Source organism: Patella vulgata, chromosome 5 (assembly GCF_932274485.2).
Source record: "Patella vulgata chromosome 5, xgPatVulg1.2, whole genome shotgun sequence".
Lineage (NCBI taxonomy): Eukaryota > Metazoa > Mollusca > Gastropoda > Patellidae > Patella > Patella vulgata.
The window spans coordinates 58,420,607-58,446,323 of record NC_065883.2 but is presented as its reverse complement, the minus strand read 5'-3'; the positions used below and the strand labels follow the sequence as shown (position 1 = coordinate 58,446,323).

The following is a 25,717-nucleotide window of genomic DNA, read 5'->3' as shown; positions in this document are numbered from 1 at the left end:
GTGCCCTAAAACATTTATCCTGCACAAAATCAGATGCTTTTCTTTTTTTCATTTTAAATATTCTCAACATAATTCTTTGTAATAATTATTTGACTAGTTGACTACCTTTTATAATAAGTACATTATTAAATAACTATATTATTATTATGCGATTTACTGCATATTATTAAAACAAGATTTACAAGTTACTTTTCTGTCGCTTATAGCTAAATGATATAATATACAAAACTATATTCTTAAAATTAGATTTTGGTATAGTTAATTCAGTGGGGAATTTTTTTTAACCATAATTTAGACAAAACCAATTTATATTATGGGTAACTAAATTTAGCTAACTTGCTCCCTTTCAAATTAAGTAAAGGTGCCGTAATTAAGCAAAACCTATGATTTTGTCCAGTAAAGCTTACAAAAACAAAAGACAGGGGCTTGTCGGGGACCCCTCCTAGTAGCTGCAAAGTCAGGCAGTCTAGTTCTAAAATGAATGTCAACAAATCTCACTGAGCCAGTTTGAAAAAATCCAACTAAGTTTTAATAGCTTCCACAGAGACCTCTGTCCTGTATTATGTTCACAAGCTATGAATGAGAACATAAATCCACAAACCCGATATTAAACTTACTACACAAATATTTGTAAATTTAATAGGGTTCCACTCTTTACCCCTGTGAATAATCCCACCAAGTTTAAACAAAATTCCATTGAGAAATTCGTTCTGTATCAACTTCACAAAAGTAAACATGTCAATGGAAAGATTGCACTGCAAAATACGGTGACAATCCAAATTGTCAAAAATTCAGCAGTGTTATTTCATAAGCACTAAATAAACTAATTCATTGATGTTACGTATTGCATTCACAAGATTTGAACGTGAACTTGTGATAGGCCCAACAGAACAATCCCATCAACTTTTAAACAAATTCAAACGAAACATGCCCACAGCAGCTAAGCAGTCCATAAAGGGTGTCACATTGTGAATCATTTGGTGAATATAGAGCAAAATCTTTGAAAAATTTGCAAATGGAATTTCTGAATTTGGATGGGTTCTTCTTCATGAAAATGAAGCATTATAAATCTTATAAGAATTCTGACTTTAGAGTGTACATAAAAATCTGTGTCTAGTGGTACTGGTGAAGAATTTTACTTGTAAAATTAAAACTGTAAAGACGAAACGAAATCAAGATGTAATCTTAATTAGATTAGAATATAATCTATTGTCATGTATATATAATCTAAATTTTGTATTTAATAAAACAATTATGTCCTATTTTAATGCACATTATTTGGCTCAATAGCCTGCGTCCTTATTATATACATCAATAGCCCATAAATACCAGGATATTGACCTTATATCTGACTTCCCTTATAGCAATCTGATTAAAACATATATCCTATTTTGTTTCGCTTTTTATAGTTCAGAATTTCGTTTTACTTGTCTTACTACACTAGGATCTGGAAAAGCTGTTATATAACCTGCGTGCTGGTTGATGTAGGGATTAGCCAATGAAACGGTGTGTTATAGCGAGTTCTTGGCGTGTGGTGCACGGAACTGTTGGTATCCTACAAGAAACATTGATTAATCAAATGTGTGACATCATAACGTCAAAAGTCGTTTGTAGGACCCCTGACGAGACCTCCCACTACAACTGGTCAGGTTCAGAGCAAAACAGTAGAACGTTAAACCCCATTTCATTTCATTTACAACTGGTCAGACCTTTATGTAGCGGAGACCATTGAAAGTATAAAAAAACGAAACAAAATTTAGATCTGTATTTTAATCAGATTGCCTTCATAGAAATATGTGACAAATTAAAACATTATGCAACATTTGATTTTATGTAACAAGATTCTAATAGTATCAATACCAAAATTGTCTTTCTTAGTTTCCTACAGAAATAACCATTACCAGAACCATATATATTATACACACGAGCTTCACAAGAACACTGTTGGTAACCATGCTTTACACCTGTCTTATATTATTCTTTAACAATAATAAAATATTTCATCACGAAGAAAACAATTAACCACATTGAGCCTTTAGGTTTAATGAAAAGATAATTTAGAGCTTTGTTTTACGAGCATCATTTCAAAAATATATTTCACATACAGTAGACTAGTTCATAACAAGAAATGTCACACACAATAGTAAGTAAATCTTCCTCAACTCATATCTCTCCTGCATTGACAGTGCAACACAGCTTATCACATATATCTAAACAATAACACACAACATCCAGTCTTGTACACATACTTGTCATTATATGGCAAAAATTATCTTATTATCATTAAAAAATATAATATACACATAATTAATAATTAGTAACAAACTGTACTGTTTTTTTTTACTATTCTGTTATTCAAGAAACAATAAATTTCACTCTATGATGTGCCTAATTAAGACTCACTTTGATAAAGCTTTCACATATTATATTTTTGATGACAAGAAATGAACAAGTGGTTACTTAATTTTATGTATAGAAGCTCTAGATTTCGTACATTGAATATAACAAAAATTGTCTTAAAATTTCATGTAAAATTATGACATGCGTTTGAAAAGAAATATCAAGAAAATATATGTATAAAAAGTTAATTCTTTCAATATATGATTTTTTTTATATTTTATGTAAAATCACAGAAAAAAAAGTGTCAACAAAGTTCATACTATTTCTATTAAGAATTTCATAAATATTAATTAATATAGATATTTATATTAGTAATCATATATTCACATTTATCAACAATAAACAATACATACAATAAAATGTTCTTATTTATTTACAATAAAATTCTAACAAACCATCAACAAAAGCTTACTTTGTGCAATTCTACATCGGTGTATATTGCCCAAATCAACACAAAAAATCATCTTCATGTAAATAAACGGTACCCCCATTTCATTACTTCCTTGTCAAAATCCTCTGCTTTGCACACATAACTATGGTAATTACAATACAATTATTATGTTAGCCTTCAAATAACCTTCATATATTGTCAAACGATGTGAGGCCTCATTACTTTCATTGCATTGGCTGTGTGCATTGTTGCATCTAAGGCATTACGGCGGACTACCAATATATACCCAAAATTTTCTGGATGAATAATCAATTACAAGTTTATTTATCATGAAAGTTTTCCCGCCCAATGTGACTCTGGCTCTGGTTAGAAATCCCAAAAAAACATTGAAAATGGGGTGAACTTTTACCAAGAAAATTACAAGATGCTGAGTACACTGATCATACTCCTCAAAGATGCACAATAAGATAAACCATAGCAATAATAAATTACAATATATCAATCATCAATAATAATTGTTTCACTAGATATAGTTTTGTTTGAGCTTATTACAGAAGGATTTTTATTTCTATTAATATCACTTAGATCAAAACTATCCTCTCCTATTATAACACAATCATCATCATCATCATCATCATCATCCTCCTCCTCCATTTCATCCTCCTCCATATCATCCCCATCAATGAGGATATCATTTTCACTATTCATCATATCCAAGGTACGCTTCACACCCTTTCTGATACCTTGAGAAGAGTCTATTTCACTATCTACCGTAGTTACATGGATGGTGTCAATTAAGTCAACGGTCGTGCCGTTTCCGGAAGGCTCTGTTGTCGTTAATAGAGATTTATGAGGTATAAAGCCTGTGCTAGCGTTTGATATACTGGAGGCACTAGAAAAAGTTCTGGAAGGAGACTGACGTACAGGAGACTGAGTAACACCTGATGAGCTAATAGTTGAGCTAGAATTATTAGAATCGGTGGAACTACTTCTTGCATCAGTAGAACTCTTTTTGATACGTCTTCGTTTGGCTAGGGGGGCTGTGGCTACATCTTGAAGCCTGAAACCTTCTCGTGTTGCTTTATGAAATGCATCCATGGTGGCACTGAGTTGAACATGTATAGTATTAGTGTGAGATGATAGAATGCCAGGTGTGGGTAAAGAAGCATGAGATAATAAATCATGTTTTCCAAACAGCCATTCATTTTTTAGTAAGTCATTCATTGTCAATCGTTTTCTTGGTTCTACTGTCAGCAGCCCTGAAATGGAAAGAAAAAAGGATCAACATTCAGAATTTATAGTGTCATTCATTCATCTAAAGTGTTATTACCGATAATAAAACTCCAAACATTCCAAAATTTTAAAACAACTGGTCAAGACAACCCCAAAGTTAATGAGTAGTCACCAATTCAGGACATTTCACTTCCGTTAGTTGGGGGTCAATATTCTGCTTTTCATAATATAAATCTCTCTCTAGCAGTAGATAACTTATGTATAAAGCTTTCTTCCCATTCTAATTTGTCCCTATGAGGCAGATCAACTGCATTTCAACAACTCAGAATAAGCAGCACCCACCAAGCACCGTAACTACCAAATTTGATTGCAATCCATAAAGAGATTTATGAGAAGAAGTCAAAAATGTTTTGAGTCATCCCTGGTTCATGTCTATGGGGCTGATCAACTTTATTAAACAAATTTGAATAAGCAGCACCCAAATTTGGGGCAGACTTAAAAAATGTTTTTCCTAAATCTGTCATTTTAAGGTGCTTTTATTCAACCTCTATGGGGATGATCAACTTCAATCGGAATAAACTGCACCCAAGAAACATCTCTACCAAACTTAGTAAGTTTATTGCATAAAAAATCGCACGGGGTGCAGCATACAATTAACATGACTAGAATATATACGAATACATGTAGAATATATAAGAACATTCATATATATTTAATGATTTATAAATTTATATATACATCAGGAAAAGTCCTGTCTAGTTGAAATCTATTACATGGCTTAGGAAAAAAAAGTCGAAAATGTAAAATGTTAAAATTAACTTAAATACTCAATACCTTTTATAAGTTTTTTGGCTTGGTCTGATACTGTATGCCAATCAGAATCTGTTAAATTAAAATCACCTCCCTTAATTCTGTCCATAATATCTGAAGCAGTATCTTCTTTACTACGAGCTCGAAATGGAGCTTTCCCTGATAGCATGGTGTACTAAAAATAAATATCATATTTGTGTTTATTTCTACTAATATATTATAGACTGAACTTGAGTGTTACAAAATCAAAAAGTAAAACTTAGGTATAGATCATAGTTATTTAATCACTTATTACATTTATATCTTTAAAGTAAGTTTGAAATATATTTAAAGTTATTTAAGTAAATTGTAAATATTTAAAGTTAATTTAAAAAATTTAAAACCTAAGAAGAATATATAAATTTAAGACTGGATTAAAAATATAGTGCTGAAAAAAAAATTGGGGACCACAGCAATAAACAACCACAATTTGATGTGGGCACATCATAATTGTATCTAATTTTTGCATTAAGTAAAATAATGAAACAATATAGTTCTTCAATATTAATTGACTTAAACTTCCAAAATTTGGAGACATCATATTAGTTTAAATATAAATCAAATCGTAACATCAAATATTCAATTATTTCACCAATTACCAGTATAACTCCCAGGCTCCATAAATCACACGATTCATCATAACCATGATCTTTATTAGTGGTCTGACGTAAAACTTCAGGTGCTGCATATGGTAAAGTAAAACATGGAGTGTTTAATGTTTGATTTTCAGGATTTAATCGTGCAAAACCAAAATCTATTATCTTTATTTCAGCACTATCTGTATCATCTTCAAACAATAGATTCTGAAATAAAATCATTATATAATTAGATTATTACAATTGATACAGGCAAACAAACATGTACCGTTCCCATGAGCTAATTTGTTTGAGCAGTCAATAAAGGTTGCCTCATTGTTATATTTTTATAGCTAACTGGTGCTTTTACAAAGAAATATCTCAAATTTGATAGAATTCTCCCTAGCATGGACATCAACCACAGATGATAAGTTTCGTTAATAAGAGTTATTGGAAATTGTTCAAAATAAATAGGATTTATATCTCATAGACATAGAGAGAGTGACATGGAGTTTAACATCCACTCGACACAAACAAGGTCAATTTGGGACTGACACATGTTCAATTTTATTTCAATAATTCGCTTAAGGGATCTTTAGCTGTGGGAGGAAACTTGAGAACTCGGTGAAAACCCACCAGGTCGGTCAGGCGACCCTACTCCTTGTCACGTACAAGTGGGGAATCAAAACCATGCCATTTGACCCAATGACAGACCCTATGATCGAACAAGCACGCATTAACCATTCATCCACCCTCTCCCCACATAAACACTGTATATAAATTAAAAGTCAATCTGATGATCACTTTAGCCACTAGATCTTTCAAAGTGATAAAGGGCCATAACTCTAATGGCAATTAGCAGAAAATGTTGATTAAAACATAGATAAGACGTCACCCTTTGATGTTTTTAACCAGTATATAGGACAATGTACACTTTTCTTAAAAAATCGTCCATTATTTATGAAAATGTCCATTATTTATTCAAAATAATGGACAGTTTAACCAATAATAGACACTTATCTGAAAAATGAAAATATATTTTGGGATAATTTATTCTGTGAACAAATTAAATTACAGTACATGAAATTACTTTAAATCTTCATAGTTATCGAAATGTTACATGAAAGAATGTTGATTTCACGTGTTTGTCCAGTTGTAGAATTTATTGTTTCCATATGTCCGCGAATTTTGGGTTCTTTCCTACATGAAAAATTCCACTTAAATCCGCCTGTTGTATGTCAATGATCGGCACTTGATTGATGTCACCTCTGTCCATCTGGACATCCATGAAATTACTTTAAATCTTCATAGTTATTGAAATGTTACATGAAAGAATGTTGATTTCACGTGTTTGTCCAGTTGTAGAATTTATTGTTTCCATATGTCCGCGAATTTTGGGTTCTTTCCCATATGAAAAATTCCACTTAAATCCGCCTGTTGTATGTCAATGATCGGCACTTGATTGACGTCGCCTCTGTCCATCTGGACATCCATTGACACGTCCGTTTGGACACTCTACAGGCAGAGGCGTAGCCGTGAAATATATATTGGGGGGGTCCGCAACCCTAACCCCTAACCCTAACCCATTTTTTAAAACCCCTAAAAATATAAACAAACACCATGTGGCCATGCTGTCTACCAAGACACCACGTGCAAAAGCATTATGGTTACCTTGCTGGCTGAGCGGGCGATAAATATTTGGTTTAGGCGGTTAAGTTTTTGGGTACCTACATGCGATTCACTCTGATAAGTGGCAGAAAAAAATTAACAAAATATTACTGACAGGCTAACTAGACACAATTTTATGGAACACAGGTACTTTTCACTTCACACGTGTTTCCAGGATGATTATCTCTGTGTTTTATTTTAGCAGTATTAACCATATTGGAATATGTACAGGTTTTATACAGATCGAATCTTAACTAATCATAATAATTGTTGTAAATAAATAGGAGTTTGGGCCTACTATGTAAATTTTTTTTTTGGGGGGGGGGGGGTCCAAGTATATTCAGACCCCCCCAGAAAAACAATTGGGGGAGTCGGACCCCCCCCGGATCCCCCCATGTGTGACGCCCATGTCTACAGGTCATAACCTAAAATATAGGTTTATATTTCCAAGTGAGAGGTTCCTTTTGATATTGGTTTGTATGGGACCATAACTTCATGGATTATGCCCTCTGATTGTACATTCTAGAGTTCACAATTTTTATCCCATTTTGATGAAACTGAATGTTTATAACCCAAAGATCTCGATTCTTTGCGATATTGGTGTATATCGAACGGTAACTTCCTGGATTATAGATTTAGCTCATGGATCCTATACAGGTCACAATTTTTATCAGATTTTAAAAAACCTTCAAATACATCAACATTACACCATAATGACGGTTGAGTTTGAATTTCGTAAATTGGTATGTACCATTGACACTTGTATCAGAGTATATAATATTAAATTTCAAATCAAAATTTGGACGGCTAGTATCCTTCATATTAACCACAGTACTAAGAATATTATCAATATCTAAATTATATTCATGAACATCCTTTCCATCACAACTTTGACAGCTATTACCTCCCATATCAAGAACATCACAATTATTACGGCCATTATCTTCCATATTGAGTACATCACTAAATGTAATCAGTATCCAATTGCTTATCACAAATATTCTCGTCATTAATGCTTGTTCTCTCATGGCACACTGTATGGCATATGCCCGTCTTCATTAGCCCAGTTTAGGAGTAGAACAGTAGGACGTTAAACCCCATTTCATTTTGTTAAATGAATATTTTGGACTGCCTGTATATGCTTGCATTGTATGACTGGATTGTTTTGTCACATGCATTCATGTGCAGGTGCATATTGTTTTAAGGATCTATCCATTATTTTTGTTGCTTGTTCTTTGAGAAAACTATCCATCATTTGTATCTCTATGGTGCTATGTTTTAAGTTTGATAATGTAAATATAAAGAAAAACTTCAGGGCTAATAAACATAATAAACAGTCTTCGGCCATTATCCATCACATACTTTGTGAAAATTGGATAATAACCAGCTTCTTGAAGTCTAGAGAATCATCAAGAATTTCAAAATGGAAAAAGAAAAAATATCCTAAATCATTGAAAATTAGTAGACTTCTTTGTCTTATGTATAAGACTGGCATCTATAGGCTATTATATTATTTTAGTATATTTATCATGTTGATGGACAAATGACAAGTGCAGATGAAAATAAGCCTTACATGTCTTTGAATACAGTAATAGAGTTACTATGACCATAAATGTCCATACAAAAACTTCCTGCCTACTTACTTCTGGTTTAAGATCTCGATGTACAACACCTTTAGAATGCATGTATTGAACAGCTTTTACTAATTTACACATAATTTCACTGGCTTCATTTTCAGTAAAACTCTTCTTCTTCTTAATTCTATCTAATAATTCTCCACCAGCTAATAATTCTGTCACTATATATGTGTGAACCTGTTTTTATTATAATGAGAAGAATTAATAGAACAAAAAATATTCAATCTATCATGTAGATATAAATTCATGATTGCAGCGCAGTTTTTTAACCATTCAAATATAAACAATTTCTATTTTATGACTAGTCTTCAGATGTTGTAATTATTGAATTGCAATAACTGTCAATTGTATAGTCTGAGAAGGCAATTGACATTCTGGCATTCACCCCTTCCTTTGTACCCAGGCAGTTTTTACTAACCTCATCATAAAATATATCAACCATTGTAACTATATTTGGATGACCTTGACATAACCTCAACAACTGTATTTCTGTTTGACAATCTGAACGTCTGCTCACTATTTTTACAGCATACGTTTTATGAGTTTTAATATTACAACATTTTCTGTAAATACAAATATGTTCGGATTTAATCCCATTGCTTTACCCAGCATAATCTTCTCAAGATACACAGAAACTGAGATCTAAAATTCTTGACACTATAGGAGGTGTCATCTCCCAAAATTGTCTTGAGATTCTCTGTTCATAAATCTCAACCTTGTGAGATATATTTTAGTTGGGAATTTGAGATTATTTCAACCAAGACCTTTGGTTCTCAACACAGGAATTCAGGCTTTTGATGTGTTTAAAATTCCAGATCTTGAAAATAATCAATTTAGTAATAATTCAGTTTTAGAGTACAGAGATAAACTTTTGAGAAAAAAAAAGATATGTGATGCCTTAAACCATAGAATTCATTACCTGCAAATAGAGAAACTACCATCACCTAATGCCGAACCTTTCAGATCTAAATCATACTGTTTAAAAAATGGTGAATTCTGAAATAAAACATTGATTTTAATTTTCAGGACAAGGTTTTCTCAAGATTTGACAACATCAGTATTCACAGAATATTAAGTCATCTTGATTTAGGTATGAAAGAAGATACTGAATTGAGTTGATCTGATGTGTTCTTCTAATCAATGATGCGTCAAGTGTTGAAATGTTAAGAGGAAGACTGCTTGTTTACTACTTTGGGTATCATATTTATGTCTACTGTGTTGACAACGGAACATAAAATTGATGGTATCTTTATATCTATTTTATCTATAGATGTATCGTTTTCAACAAAGACAATATATTGTTATCCATCAAAACAAATCATTACATAAAGTTTTTTTGGACCTAAGCAAGACTGAAAATTTAAAGTCCCAAATTATATTTTTAACACAATCTTTAAACCCCTATATCTCAGCGATGATCATTCTCTATTTTTGCATGAAATCTAATTTGAACACCTCTTAAATAACTGTATGATTAAAACACGAAAAATAAAAAATTATCATTTTAAAGTCCAGCAAAGATCTCTACTTTAAATTTACCTTAAAATGTGCAGAATTAAGAAAACTGGCCTCATCTGGTTGATTAACAGTAGAAGGCTTTAACATATCACAGCTTATAGTATTTTCACTAAATAAAATAGATGGAGCTATATAGGAATAACCCTGTAATATTAAAAAATAAGATGTAGATATATATATACATGAGTATATACAGAAATATATTTATATACAGGAATAACCCGGTGATATGAGATAAAAAACAGATCACATAGTTACGAAACAAGCACTGAATGATTGTTAAAAGAACACTTGCAAGTGTTTTAATTTACAGCAATATTTGAATATGATAAGAAATATAGATTCCAATGTGTTTACAAACAATTTTTGATGAATTTTTAGTATTTCATATGCAATAACTCTAGAAACAGTGGTGAATCTTGATTCATTTTCAATTCGTTCAAAATCTCTAGGATACACAGTCACATACCAGTTTTATTAAATTTGGAGGAAAAATGTAGCAAATGTGGGTGGATGTCGGACATACGAAGACCGGCATAAGAAATATAGTGTCATATGAGGGAAATTATGCCCAAACAACTCTCTTTTACATGCATGCCAATATGTACCTGGGACCTCAGTTTTTTGTACCATTCAAGCGACTGTACATCAATCAAATAAAAATATATTAACCACTTGAAATCCCATGTTGTAGAAATATTCTAGTTTCTAAGATAAAAGGGAACATTTGTTACCTTGAATAATTTTTCTACATTTGTTGGTACAATGGCTGGAGAATCTGTGGCAGCCATATTCGTGAATTCTTCAGAAAAATTGCCCACATCTAATTCATGGCGTATTTGAGGAGCAAAAGGTGCTTCAATTTTTTTATTTGCAAGATCATCCCATTCTAAATTCTACAAGAAACACAAACCAATATTTGAAAGTACGTGTATTTGTCTATTTTCTAAATAATCATGTTACTTTGGATTTTTTAAAAACAGACTGATAGTGATACACAATGTTAATTAAAGATACCTTTCCCAGGTACAAACTGGGTGATTTGATGATATATTTGGAGTAAAAACATATTCAAACTAATTAATCTATCAAAAATTTGCTCCAAATCCTTCACAAAACATTGTATTCAGGAGGGAATACCCCTACTTTAAAAAATCTATTAACAGGAGCCATGTTTGTGTCACACGACTTGGCTGATGCGGTACATAGCAACCGGTGTGAAGCCGGAGGAGAATTCATTGCACATACAAGATGATGTTGTCTTTAATTGCTGTCCATATATCATAACTATCGAAGTCTAACTAGTTCTCGGATTATCCACTGTCCACGTCTTTTTCCGTGTTTTTTTATCTCAGAAACTGTTGTATGTTTAAGCTCACCATCAACTTTATGAACATCAAGTGCTCACTAACGCAGTGTTTTTCAGGGAATCCAATATTTTTCTAGTAAGATTGGATGTTTCTGTTTTCCATATTTACCAAAATTGCCATTCTTTTAATGGAAATAACCACACGATAAATTCTTATGTGGGAAAGTACCTTTAAAGAAGGCATGTGAATCAGGGCCATCGCCCGATGTTTGGATGCTATCCTGTGATCTTTTCTAACAAACAGGGACCACTAAGATCAGAAATAGCCTGACTGGAAAGATATGACAATGCACATTATCCGGCAACATCTGCAGGATACCACGCTACCAGATTCCCTTACCGCTGCTACTGTGAGGGTTCTAAAGAGTTAATCAGTTCTGACACTCTTTATCAACGACTATACCCTGTAGGTATGCGTGACTAACAGTCTAACTGACATTTGATTTTTATTCCTTCTGCCTACGTTTCACTGTGAAGTATAGTGGTTATGGCCTCTGCAGTTTGTTCCTGATTTTGTGTGTTGTCAGTAAATATCCAGCCTACAATCATGCCAAAAATCGCATTTCAGCTGCATGTCTAGCCAGCACTTTGATGGTGAGCTTTCATTGTGTCCCGTCACTTTATTTTGGGAGTAATACAGTATTGTTTCAGGAAAAATGAGAGTCCAATACAGTAAGGCGGCCACAACAATTTGCATGTTAGTTGCTTGGAAAAATATATAATTCTAACAAAAAATACTTGGTTGCTCTTATCTCAGAATCTCTAAAATTTGAAATCTTAACATAACATTAAGAACTAAAACTGATCTGGTATGATCTAACATTGTAAGAGCAGTTCCAATGTCTTCATTTTGCAATGTAGCAATAATACTAGCTCGTATATACAACCGAAACCCAGAATATAAAGGTGTGATCACATGTGCCCAGATACAAGTTTGACAACATTTCCTGATCATGATGAACTGTTAATATATATTCCTTTTACATAAACTTCTTACCTTAAAAAATTTATGATTTTTGACAGCTGCTGCTCCGGTTGCTCCCAATCTTTTACTAGGGTCTTTGATCAACAACCTCTGTATAAAATCTTTAACTTGTGATGAAAATGTTTTTGGCATAGGTGGATCACATTTTAGAATTCTCCTAGATTAAGAAATATAAACAAGCTTTTAGAAACAAGATGAGTTAGGGAATACTTTGTATGATTTCTAACTGATATTGAAATTTTAGCTAGCATGTTGGAATTTAGAACTGGTCAGTAAACTGGTCAAGAGGTACTATAACATTTTCATTGGGCAGGCTACAGTATTTGAGAGGTTTCATAACTCCTAATTTATAACTCTCTTTATCAGAAACAGAGGAATGGAATGGTGTTTAATATCTTGTGAAGACACACTTTAGACATTTGGAGACTAAGATGCAGTTAATTTTAATTACACAGACATATATGGAGAATTTTGCCTGGATATTGTTTTTTTTTACCTATACTTCAAGTAAGAATTGGATTTGAAAATTCTTGAAGATTCTTCCCAGGACGATTTAGTCATCAGTCTGGTTCCATACCCCCCCCACACCCCAACTACCATGACCAAGTCTCTTTTTACAAACATCAAATGTAATTCATAGCCAGACTCCAAAAAGTAAGTCTAACCATCAATGTAGGAGTTTAGTAATGGATGTTATATATTGATAAATCTTAAGTGATTTTGACATTTCCAAGCTAAAATGGACATGTGAATAACAGGAAATAAGAAGTACTAAAATAACCTGGAGATTTCGGACTGTGTATTTTTCTCGCCATCTACAGTAAAGGGAGACGCACCAGTTAATAATTCATATGTTAAAACTCCAAGTGACCACCAATCAACAGCCTATATGATGCAATGAAACAAATCAATAATTGTACAGTTTATAAAAAGAAAGATAGGTTGACAGGCAACGAAACATACGCCCGCAGCAGCTAAATCGTCCGGGCAGGCAACAAGTGTTGCCGCATATTTTTACTTTTCTCGGTAATGAAACATTTATAATACTCTAAAACCTGATTAAGAGTAACAACTCATTCAGTAATTATCAGAAAATCATTAGAATTTGTTTGGTCCATGCTAATGTTTAGTATGCAAAACATTTAATATCATGGATTTAGCTGTTCAAGTTACCAAAAAGCATTGAAAATCTCAAGACCTTAAACTCTGCGTATCAATCTAAAGTCAATCAAAACGAAAATATGTAGGCGTAAACAGTGTATAAATATAAAATCAATCAGATGATAACTATGGTCTCTAAAGCATCAACAAGGCTTCTTTGTCTGATGACCTTTTAAACACTGTGTATAAATTTAAAGTCAATCGGATATTAACTTTAGCCTTTAGAGGGTCCACAAGATTTTGCAAAGTGCCATAACTCTGGCAATAATTATTGAAAATCAATAGGATTCTTTGTCTCATGACCTTAAACACTGATTATAAATTTAAAGTAAATCAAGATACTGACTTTAGCCTCTAGAGCTTCCACAACTGTGAATGTAGGAACGCCGGACGGACGGGGGCGATGACAATATACAACTACATTTCAATGTGGGCGTATAAAAATTACTATCAAGATTAGAAAAGGATTCACCTGAAGAATTAAACAAGGTTACTATATGACTGCTATACGGCATCATGTTGTTATTGTCGGACTATTTGGATTCAAACATTGCAGCCTATCTTGCTTTCTTATATCAGGTATATGGGATTGATGACATGGTCTGGTAGTAGAAAGGTGACATTCAGATTTCTGCCTGTTACATAGAAGGAGATCATTTCTCTTATGGTCCACCAGGGTAAAACTATTCTGGACAGCTATGCAATGTTTTCTACAATAATCCTACTGGGGGGAGACTGGGTTGCTATGAAACTGGCTGAAATGCTCTAATTAATTTAAGATGTTAATCTTGCTGTACAGACTATTCTATTCAACTTACAAAAGTGTGTCCTGTAGCTCCACCTTTGACAACTTCAGGTGCCATATATTCTATAGTACCACAAAAACTATAAGCTCTATGAGTCTACAATAAAATAATCATTGAACAAAAGATTTTTATTACACAATCTGAGGCAATCTGGGCCAAGTGGGCTTGATTGTCATTCGTAATTGGGTTAGACTATGAACATATCAATAATTTCTCAGTCATAAAAAAAATTGTCTACACTGGCCAAGCAATTTTTTTAAAACACATTTGTATACTACAATATGTAGTTCAAGGCCCAAGAGGTAATAAGAAAACCTCAAAACTTTCCTCTTTCATGTTGTCCTATCACGATCCTATCCTAAAGGGCTGAAGAACTTGATTGAACCAATCTGAATAAGCAAAACCCAAGTAGCATTTGGTTGATATCCATCCAGTAGTTCAGGAGAAGAGGGAAAAATGTGAAATAGTGTATATATCTTTCTAACATGCAAGGTTTATATTTGACAGGTTCATCCTGTTTGCTCACTGCACTTTATTTATGAATTTTTAATGTTTTCCGAAATTCTAACTGGATTATTGCCCTTATTATTGTTAAATTTTTTTACATTCTACCCCATTCAGGAGACAACCACTGTCAAGACTGGTTGCATTATTTCTATTACGTCTTTCTTGTAAATCATTCATTTTTTAAGCCTGTATCATTAGATCCCCAAGACTGGTCTTATCAGTCTTGTTTGCATTTAATGCGGTCGACCTGCACACACTATTCAAGTCTTAGAATAGTTTGTTTTAGATGTTACTCACATCATCACTGGGTAAAAACTCTTTACTTAAACCAAAATCTGTTAAAACAATATGTCCTTCGTCATCTAGTAATATATTCTCTAACTTTATATCACGATATATTATACCAAGCTGAAATTATATCAGAAATCACGATGTATTATACCAAACAGAAATTATATCGATAATATACATCAAAGCATTTTTTATATTTTATATCACGATATATCATACCAAGCTGAAATTATATCAATATATCAAAACATTTCTTATTCTTTACATCATGATATATCATAGCAAGCTGAAACTATATCAATTATATATGAAACCACTGATTTATCTTTATATAGTGGATTTCACTTGATTTGAAACAGGAAATATTTCATTTGAAACAGGAAATAATTGATTTGGGTCCAAAATTGATTAATATTGGTCATTAGGTCAAGTTCTAAAGTTCCCTTTCTTGTATTGGATTTCATGTTGCCATCTTCATTTTAATAAACTTTTAGTTAACAGACGAAAGATAACACAATGACATCAAGCTCAACAAAGGATAGATCTGTAATCTAACCTATAATCATGTATATGCACTCTAAATTACTATGAAAAGTACACTTTTTGGTCCTGACTTTTTTTAAAATTTATATAAGTATGTAAGAAGAATAATTGTTATTGTTCCTTTGGCACATTGGAGCTTTAAACACAGAAAATTTCAGAACTTATAAAATAAATCAACTCATACTTCTCCCAAATCAAAGAGGTCTTGTTTTAATACATATGGCACAGAACATAACAAGCCCCCAAAATCCCAAAATAAATAGATGACACATATTAATAAATCGCACATTTATTTTTTTTTCAAAAGTATCAAGCAATCAAACTATACACCAAGTATCATCACTCTCTATCAGATAGAATCAAGATTAACTTGTACCAAAGCATTGAAATTGATTAGCTCTGCTTAGCTTCAGCTCGAAATGTTAATCATTGAACTCAGTCAAGACATTCATCTAATGAAGATCTACATCAAGTTTAAACATTCTACCTCAATTAAAAGCAGAGTTGTTATATTCCAAAGTCTTGACCAATCAAATTGCTTATCGATCCTTAGCCTAAGCAGAAAATTCTCACCATCGAACTTAGTCAAGGTAATGATATAATGAATCTATATTCAGAGTTTCATCGCTCTCACTTCATTATAACCAAAGTTACCATGCCCCAAAACATCAGCATATCAGATTGCTTATCTCTGCTTACCGTAAGCAGAAAATGTTCATCATCAACTCCATCAAGGCATTCACCTAATGAATGCCTACACCAAGTGTGAACATTCTAGCTCAATTTGACGGAGAGTTATTGTGTTCCAAAGTCTCGACTAATCAAATTGCTTATCGCTCTGCTTACTCTGAGCAGAAAATGCTCATTTTCGAACTTAGTCAAGGTTATGATGTAATGAAACTATACACCAAGTTTCATCACTCTCACTTAATTAGAACTAAAGTTATCGTGTCCCAAAGCATCAACCAATCAAATTGCTTATCTCTGCTTACCCTAAGCCGAAAATGCTCATCTTTGAACTCCATCAAGGCATTGACCTAATAAACACATACACCAAGTTTGAACATTCTAGCTCAATTAGAAAGAGAGTTATTGTGCCCCAAAAAGTGTGATGGACAGACAGACGGATGGACAGACAGACAGACAGACATGCAGACAGACGAACCCATTTTAATAGTCCCCTGCTTTCTTCGAAAGGCGTAGGACAAAAAGAAGTCACTGAATTCAGTGAATTGCTTACCTTATGAAGTGTTTCTAATGCAAGTACAATTTCTCCTATATATATTTTCACATCATTTTCATTAAATCTTTCTCTTTGATATAGATGTGTAAACATTTCACCTCCACTAACATAATCTGCAACAAATATGTAAATTATTACAATAGGCAGAATTGACCGTCAAAAATGTTTTCTGTACATATTTTTATATCAATTTACTATAATGGCTATTTGTGCTGTGCTCATTTTCTCTATATGACATCAGTAAATAGAAAAGAAATCAAATACAGTAGAACATAACTGTCAGGTACATCATGCAGTGATATTTTTCTACTACATTTTCCATATAAAACTTAATTACGGTAATTAAAACATTAAAACTGGCAAATATTAGATTCTGTTACTGATAGTCAATTTAGCAATTAAAAGATACAACGAAGACACTCATTTCTTTCTGTACATCACTTGCATTTTTCAGAACATGTACTCAAAATCAAAATATCAACTGTTGATAATTTCCTGGTTTGAATTCAATTGGATTAAAAAGAGGACCATCAAAAGATTGTAGCAAAGATTACAGATGGTGCTGACCCTCGATCATATCCCTTTTATATCGACTGCAGGTGATGCTGAATGTTGACAAACTTTTAATTCATCATCTTTGTAATACTAAATGGAAATGAACCATTTTTGAACGGATATTCCAGTTAGAAATTCAACTTCAGCAAAATGTATTTCGCATTGGATTTCTCACAGTATATTTCTTTTTTTACCTAATATAAGATGTAATTTAGCATCTGTCTGGAATGCATAATGAAGTGTCACTAAAAAAGGTGATTCTCTTATTGCTTCTAAAACTTGTCTTTCTGTTTTTGTGTGTTCTGTAGTTTTTGTCTTTTGAACTATACTGGCTTTTTTCAAAACTTTCATAGCATATAATTTCCCTTGATCTGCTCCATCATATTTTCGGACAAGAAACACTTTTCCATAAGCTCCTGTCCCTAACACTTTCAATAATTCAAAATCTTCCATTCCAACTTTATCTTCTTTACCAGTGAGATTCACTGAAATATAAAAATATAAGATTATATTATTTGTTTCTTTTCTTAAAGGCTCAATACCACTCTTGTTGTAACTGAATAATATGTCCCAATCTTTATTCTGGTCAACAAATTGTACTATTTTACAATATTCCAATTAATTGGTGATATAAATTTCATCTTAACACACCTAATTTAAAAAATTGGAAAAATTCAACTAAATGATTTGAAAAGCCGGATGTAAAGCTTTTCAAATGTGACTTGGATTTAAAAATATTTTTGAACCCTCTGGACAAGTAAAATAGGATTTAATGGATAATTTACACAACAGGTAAGACACTAACACATCTAGTACTTGGAATAAGGCTATATATATTATTTTCTGGAGCTGTCAAGCCAGCCAGAGTGTTATTGTCCCTTTAACACAGTAATGTTTACAGGATATTGCCAGATACCACAGCTGTTTCTAATGATCCAATAGGCAAGCTGATGCTGCGATCTGTCAATGTCCCAATAATAGCCCATTGAAATATGGGAGTCTTAAGGTTTTCATCCTTATCTAGATCAACTTCCATGTTGGACAGTGATTTTTCAAATGCTTTTAATGTACCGGTAATTGGTATAAAGTATACACTAATTGATACTATGGTTGAGAACTTTATCCTGGATGGATTCACAAGTTTCAGATGTCAAACTAAGCAAAATCTCACCACATTTTATAAAAATCCATACAGAACTTTGTCCTGTATCACATTCAAATGACTGGCGGGGTTGGTTGGCCGCTTGCAGGTTGGATCGGGTCTGTCATGGAGTCAAGTGGCGTGGTTTTGATTCCCCGCTTGTATGTGACAAGGAGTAGGTTGCCTGTCCAAACTAGTGATTTTTCTCTGGGTCTTCTGGTTTCCTCCCACTGCTAAAGACCCCTTTGCGCAAGCGAATTATTGAAATAAAATTGAACTATATTTTAGTTCCGAAATAATCTAGTCTGTGCTAAGTGAACGTTAAACCCCATTTATCTCTCTCTCCGTCAAGTTTGTCCTGTATTGTGTTCACAGGGTTTCAAAGTCAAAATGTGACCAGTAAAATAATTTACAATTAGCTTTACAATGAGCAATCCCACTCAGTTTCAAATAATTCGTTTAAAAATTATGTTCAGTGTTATACATCAAGTCTAGACATAAATGGGGAAATAACTCCAAAAATTGTTCAATAAAATATTAAATTTTGGTAGGGATCTTCCTTATGATGAAATAAACAATTTGTTGTTTGAAAAAAAAAAAACAACCCAAAAAAAACCTAGAACTATAGTCTGTAAAAGTGAACGGACGAACTGATGGAATGTGGTTGGGTATACTAACAAGCCAACAGTGAGGCTGATGTCCCCTGCCGAAATCCCCAAATAAATAGATGACACATAGATGATACTTTTTCAAAAGTATCAAGCAATCAAACTGATTATCAACTATACACTAAAGTGACTAAGTTTCATCACTCTCTATCAGATAGAATCAAAGTTATCTTGTCCCAAATCATTGACCAAGGAAATTGTTTATCTCTGCTTAGCTTTAGCTCAATCAAGACGAACATCTACATCAAGTTTAAACATTCTATCTCAATTAGAAGCAGAGTTGTTATGTTCCAAAGTCTTGACCAATCAAAATGCTTATTGCTCCTTAGCCTAAGCAGAAAATTCTCATCATCGAACTTAGTCAAGGTATTGATGTAATGAAACTATACACCAAGTTTCATCACTCTCACTTAATAAGAACTAAAGTTATCGTGTTCCAAAGCATCAACCAATCAAATTGCTTATCTCAGCTTACCCTAAGCAGAAAAATATGCTCATCTTTGAACTCCATCAAGGCATTGACCTCATAAACACCTACACCAAGTTTGAACATTCTAGCTCAATTAGAAATACAGTTATTGTGTTCCAAAGTCTCGGCCAATCAAATTGCTTATCGCTCTGCTAACCCTGAGCAGAAAATGCTCATTATCGAACTTAGTCAAGGTATTGATGTAATGAAATTATACACCAAGTTTCATCACTCTCACTTAATTAGAACTAAAGTTATCGTGTCCCAAAGCATCCACCAATCAAATTGATTATCTCTGCCTACCCTAAGCCGAAAATGCTAATCTTCGAACTCCATCAAGGCATTGACCTAATAAACACCTACACCAAGTTTGAACATTCTAGGTCAATTAGAAGGAGAGTTATTGTGTCCCAAAAAGTGTGATGGACAGACGGACGGATGGACAGACAGACAGACAGACATGCAGACAGACGAACCCATTTTAATAGTCCCCTGCTTTCTTCGAAAGGCGGGGGACAATAATATTGAATATCACATAGATACAGGTTTTAACACTAATAAGTTGTATCTATCCGAATAAATTTACGACACTATCATTTTGTGTATAGTACATAATTTCATAACATTTTCATTTGGCCATTCTGATTAAAACGCAGATCCTATTATCGTTTCATTTTTTATAGTCCAAAATTTCGCTTTACTTTTCTTCACTACACCAGGATCTGGAAGTGTTGTTAAATAACCCACATTCTGGTTGATGTGAGGCATTTAGTCAATCAAATGATCTGTTGAGTCAAGTTCTCATGTTGTCTGGGACACGAAAATGTGGGTTGACATTTGCAGCGATAGCAAAATAAAATAAGTAAAAGTTGTATTTCTGAATAGCCACTTGAAAAACAGATGCTGATTGGTTAATCGAATGGCTGATGCATAGGGTACAAATGCACATATGACCCCTGAACCGACCTCCAATTACAACCTGTCAGATCTTCATGTAGTGGAGCCATCAAAAGTATAAAGAAACAAAACAAAATATAGATCTGTGTTTTAATCTGGCTAACAAATTTTCACATGGTATTGCTATTTATGAGCAGCATGCTAACTCAGTAACTGGATGCCTGATTAAGTTCATGTCCTAAAAAAAAGTTAATTATTATTGTTCCCTTTCCCCTCTTGTCAGCCTTAACTTAAAAGAGTCTATAACTTATACCTGTAGCCATAATGATGCCTTAACTTCATATAATTGTAGTTATATATAACACCTTAACTTTCTAATGCTAAAGACATGCTTGAAAAATAAATGCCAAAAGTTGGCAAAAGCATATAACAATAAGCAAAAGAAAAAGGAAATTTTCAAACTACAAAGGTTGTCAAAGATTATGTTTGGCATAGGTTTAGTTTAACCAAGTGACCAGTGCTTGGTGATGAGTTGGCTACATTGAATTTGACAAGAAGGTTCCATCCACAAACATGATCAAATGTGAACCAAATTTTAAAGAATTAGTGTAGTGTAGTCAGAAAAACTATAGGATAGCATTACCAGCGACGGCAGCATTCAATTTCTAAAAAATGCTTTCATTAGAAATTGAATGTAACTAAATCAACTTGAAATAAACAATGACATCAGATATTTTTACAAGTGTTAGTCAATGTTACTGAAAATATAACATCAGGATTATAAAAAAAAACAACACAGCTTCGATATCATACCTCTGGTTTGATCTTAACCAAAAACAACAATTTATGAACCCGCATTTAAACTTAGACATTAATATAATGGATGAAGGTGGATCTTATTTATTATTACTGTAATATACAGTGCACATTTATTGTGTAATGATAATCATTTAGACCAAACTTATATAATAATGTTTTTGTTTTTTAAATTTTAGTCAAATCATCTTCAGGTATTAGTCCATATTTCTATTAATAGCCTCCAATTGCTTATGTTTGTGTTACAGATAAACAAGTCGGATTTTGTATGCTTGCATATCACACTCCGTTATTAGTAAACAGGCTATATCTTTATATTATGACACTGCTTCTCTGACTCTATGGTGTCACACACTGCACGGCAGCAGTGTGACAGTGCAATCAATGATAAACCAAGTTGAAGCAGACGGTGTTTATTTGCGTTTGCAGCATTGCGCTCAGGTGCACTGCGAATTCTTTACCATTTTTAAGCTCCAGTGTAACTGTTTTATCCTCTTCTGTGGATTTTGCACTCCCAGAGGCTTCCTCCATATTTCTGAATTATGCAAAATATTATCAACAAAATAGGCCTACTTTCAAGCCTGAAGTAAGCTGCCTTCCCAAAATGCCACGGCAAAGAGCCGGAAGTGTCCTATATTTCTATAATTAGATAAAACACGTGTGTTTGTTTTGTTTTTAATTTGTAACAGCAGGTCAGCGATCTTTGTGCACCTTTAAATCGTGGAAGACATGATTCACAATGCACTGCACGGTCAAATGAATAGACAATAGGTGAGCATAGTGGTACTCCCGGACGATAACAATAGCAAAATGAATTCAGCATTGAAGGGTTCAGATTTGGCTTATATTAAAGTGCAGTGAATTATAATTGGCAGAATTGACATTGATTTCTGCTCGGCTAATAGTAATACGGTACGCAAAATATAAAGCGCACATCGAAGCGATAGTTTACATGCATGTGTATAATGTGGAAACTACGGTGAACCCGTTCCAATATTATTACCGCTAGAATGATGGATAATAATCGGCAACTCGTTTTTTATACCGTTCGGTAAATTTATGACCTCTATTATGGACATAAATGTAAATGATGCCCTGTACCTTCCAGAATAAGCATATCTTAGTTATTTCAACTATCAATGGGTTTAACGCTTCCGAGATAGAAATAAAAGATTTCAGATACGGGGAAAATTAAAGGGGCTTAACTGGTCTAAACTTAATAATTCATGTTCCCGTAAAGCTTTAAATATCTTAAATTTAGATTCAAAATAAAATTGTCGGTTACCCTGGATTTTTGTTTTATGCGATGACAAGAAAATCTGTCTTTGTTGAAAATTTTACATTTTTATTATTACAGATTTTTTTTTCACCGGAGCAAAACAGTTGTCCGACATTAAACCTCATTTCATTTCATTTTTTCCCTTGAGGACACGGTAAACATACTCAAAACTAAACAAGCCGACATTTGCTTAAACTTTCAAAACAATAGTTTAATCGCATAGCCTTGCCTCGTCAGTAATCGAAATAACACATTATGTCAACTCAATGCGATACCGTATGTTTTACCTAAAGTTCAATTGTACGTGGACTCTAATACCAGGGGAAAATTGAAAAAGATATAGTAGTGTGTTTAATTGCATACTGCCTTTTACACGATGCTCATAACTATTTACACTTATTAGTTAGTAGTTCTGGTTGTTGAGTAGCCTATTTGGTACCTTATTCATTCTGGTATATATTTGAGTTTTGAATTGGGGTGAATAATAATTCTGAAAATTTGTAGACATGAGTATACTGCCGTGGGCCTGACAGTCTCTTCCTAGGGCTCGCGGTCCACCATGTATTTATTATAGGCTACAGCTAGGTTTTCCCGCAACGATTTAAGTTCAAATTAAAGACCTATGTTGTATATGTAAATATATATATATATATATATATATAAAACAAAAACGGAAACATACTCTTTTTTTTGCCTTAAATTACATACAACGTAATTCAATTTTTTTGTTATTGCTTGCTTCTTGCCCATAAACAAATCTATATCTATGGTCTCTATTAATTCAGTTTAGGAGTTGCCTCTCTTTGACTGACAGATCCCACATTATGTTATCATCGTTTAATCATGTGAACAATACCAACCCTATCATAATTTTTATTGCCACATCTTTTGAATACCAGTCACTTGTTGTGCGCTTTTGACGTAGCTACCTTTACCTTATAATTCATTATCCCGGTTGGAACAGAGAAGGACGTTCATTCAAAGTTATGCATTCAGTTTTTTTTAGGACTGGGCGACTGGCGTGGTGAGCTAATATTAAACAAGGACGTCTCGCACATCAAAATATGTTCACATAACACAAAAGTTCAATATTGCTCACGCTTGGTACAGATATCGCCCTATACGTTTCTGCACCGACTGAAATGAAATGGGGTTTAACGTCCTACTGTTCTGCTCCGACTAACGAAGACCGGCATACGCCATACAGTGTGCTATGAGGGAAAATTTGCCCGGGCAGCGGCACTATGGCATACTCTTATATCGAATTCCAACTGCCAAGGGATCTTTTACACGCACACCAATGTATACACGGGACCTCGGTTTTTCTTCCCATCCGAACGACTAAACAGCTTTCCTTGTCAGCCCCTCCATCCTGCACCACTGACAAGGGGAACCACGCCGGACCTCCAGGCTAGCGAGTCAGCGTCCTACCCACTTAGCCACCGAGGCTCCATGCACCGACTAAATGGGCTAATAAAGGCGTTCTTTTGTGCACACTTTATTTTGTGTTATGTTGTCAATAAATCTGGTGTGTGTATGTGGGTGAGTGTGTGTTCCTACAGGTTTCTTAATTTCGAATTAAGATACTTTTTTGTCAGCCTTTATAGCCCATGTCAGACGTCGGTCGATTATATTTCAGGAATTATAAACCACAATTGATATTAATGCCATTAAAAAGCCTTGTTTGTGATGAGCTTTCTTGTGAAGAAAATGGTATTGAATAGGCAAATTCTAACCGACCATGCATGTATTGCCCAGTTCACATTCTGTCGATATTTAACCTATGGCGACAATATCATTAAAAAATTGATCTTGGGAGTAAATTCTAAAATGTGGATTAAATTGCATTTTGAAATGTGGTCGTATATTGTCGTCGCCCCCGTCCGTCCGATCGGCGTCCACAACTGCTCGTGGACGCTCTATAGGCTTAAGTTAATATCCGATTGACTTAAAATTTATACACAGTGTTTATGGTCATGAGACGAAGAAGTTTTTTGATTATCAGCGATTTCCGATAATTACTTCCAGAGTTATTGACCTTGATCAATTCAAAAAATCTTGTGGATGCTCTAAAGGCTAAAGTTATCACCCGATTGACTTCAGATTGATACACAGAGTTTAAGGTCTCGAGACGAACACGTATATTGATTTTCAATGAATTTTGACAACTTGAACAGCTAAATCCATGATATAAAATGTTTCGTATACTAAACGTTAGCATGTGGCAAAACCAAACAAATTCTAATGATTTTCTGATAATTACTTAATGAGTTGTTACTCTTAATCAGATTGTAGTGTATTATAAATGTTTCATTACCGAAAAAAGTAAAAATATGCGACAACTCTTGTTGACTGCCCGGACGATTTAGCTGCTGTGGGCGTTTGTTTCGTTGCCTGGCAACCTATCTTTATCTTATAAATCCGATTTTGGAGTTGATCGGTATTTTTGAACACAATTATTCCAATTTTTATAATGGATAGTTACGAGGCTATTCTAAACTTTATGGCGCATGCTTACGGGGTAACAATTCACGCTTATGAGGTCATTCTAAGGGTAGACAGATATTATTGATATATGCCTAATTACTATCCCTGAGTGACATGTCTTTCAATAAATCTTTATTAAGAACACTTTTATGACATTTCTCTGGAAAGGCTTTTCGAATTTTTACCCGATTGATAGCCTGTGGCGTATCTTGATAAATGTTGGTCTTCC

At 33.5% G+C, this 25,717-nt stretch overlaps 1 protein-coding gene across 1 annotated transcript; it reads right to left on the bottom strand.

The window, feature by feature from the left end:
* Nucleotides 1-1,752: 1,752 nt before the first annotated feature.
* Nucleotides 1,753-22,317, bottom strand: LOC126820740 (ribosomal protein S6 kinase alpha-5). Its single transcript, XM_050548840.2, has 15 exons — nt 22,184-22,317; nt 17,926-18,216; nt 17,174-17,289; nt 15,397-15,507; nt 14,605-14,688; nt 13,407-13,510; nt 12,638-12,782; nt 11,006-11,167; nt 10,293-10,415; nt 9,673-9,749; nt 9,172-9,316; nt 8,760-8,930; nt 5,473-5,676; nt 4,859-5,009; nt 1,753-4,050 (listed from the first exon to the last, which is right to left on the bottom strand). Exons 1-15 carry the CDS (start codon nt 22,251-22,253, stop codon nt 3,290-3,292), a joined length of 2,715 nt encoding a protein of 904 aa, XP_050404797.1. The 5' UTR covers nt 22,254-22,317; the 3' UTR covers nt 1,753-3,289.
* Nucleotides 22,318-25,717: the final 3,400 nt, after the last annotated feature.

Coding starts and splice junctions, on each gene's coding strand:
- LOC126820740 (XM_050548840.2), bottom strand. CDS start 22,253: ATGGAGGAAGCCTCTGGGAGTGCAAAATCCACAGAAGAGGATAAAACA. Junction 15,508..17,173: donor CATTAGAAACACTTCATAAG/GTAAGCAATTCA, acceptor ATATAATTTCAG/CTTGGTATAATATATCGTGA. Junction 9,317..9,672: donor GGTAGTTTCTCTATTTGCAG/GTAATGAATTCT, acceptor TTGTATTTACAG/AAAATGTTGTAATATTAAAA.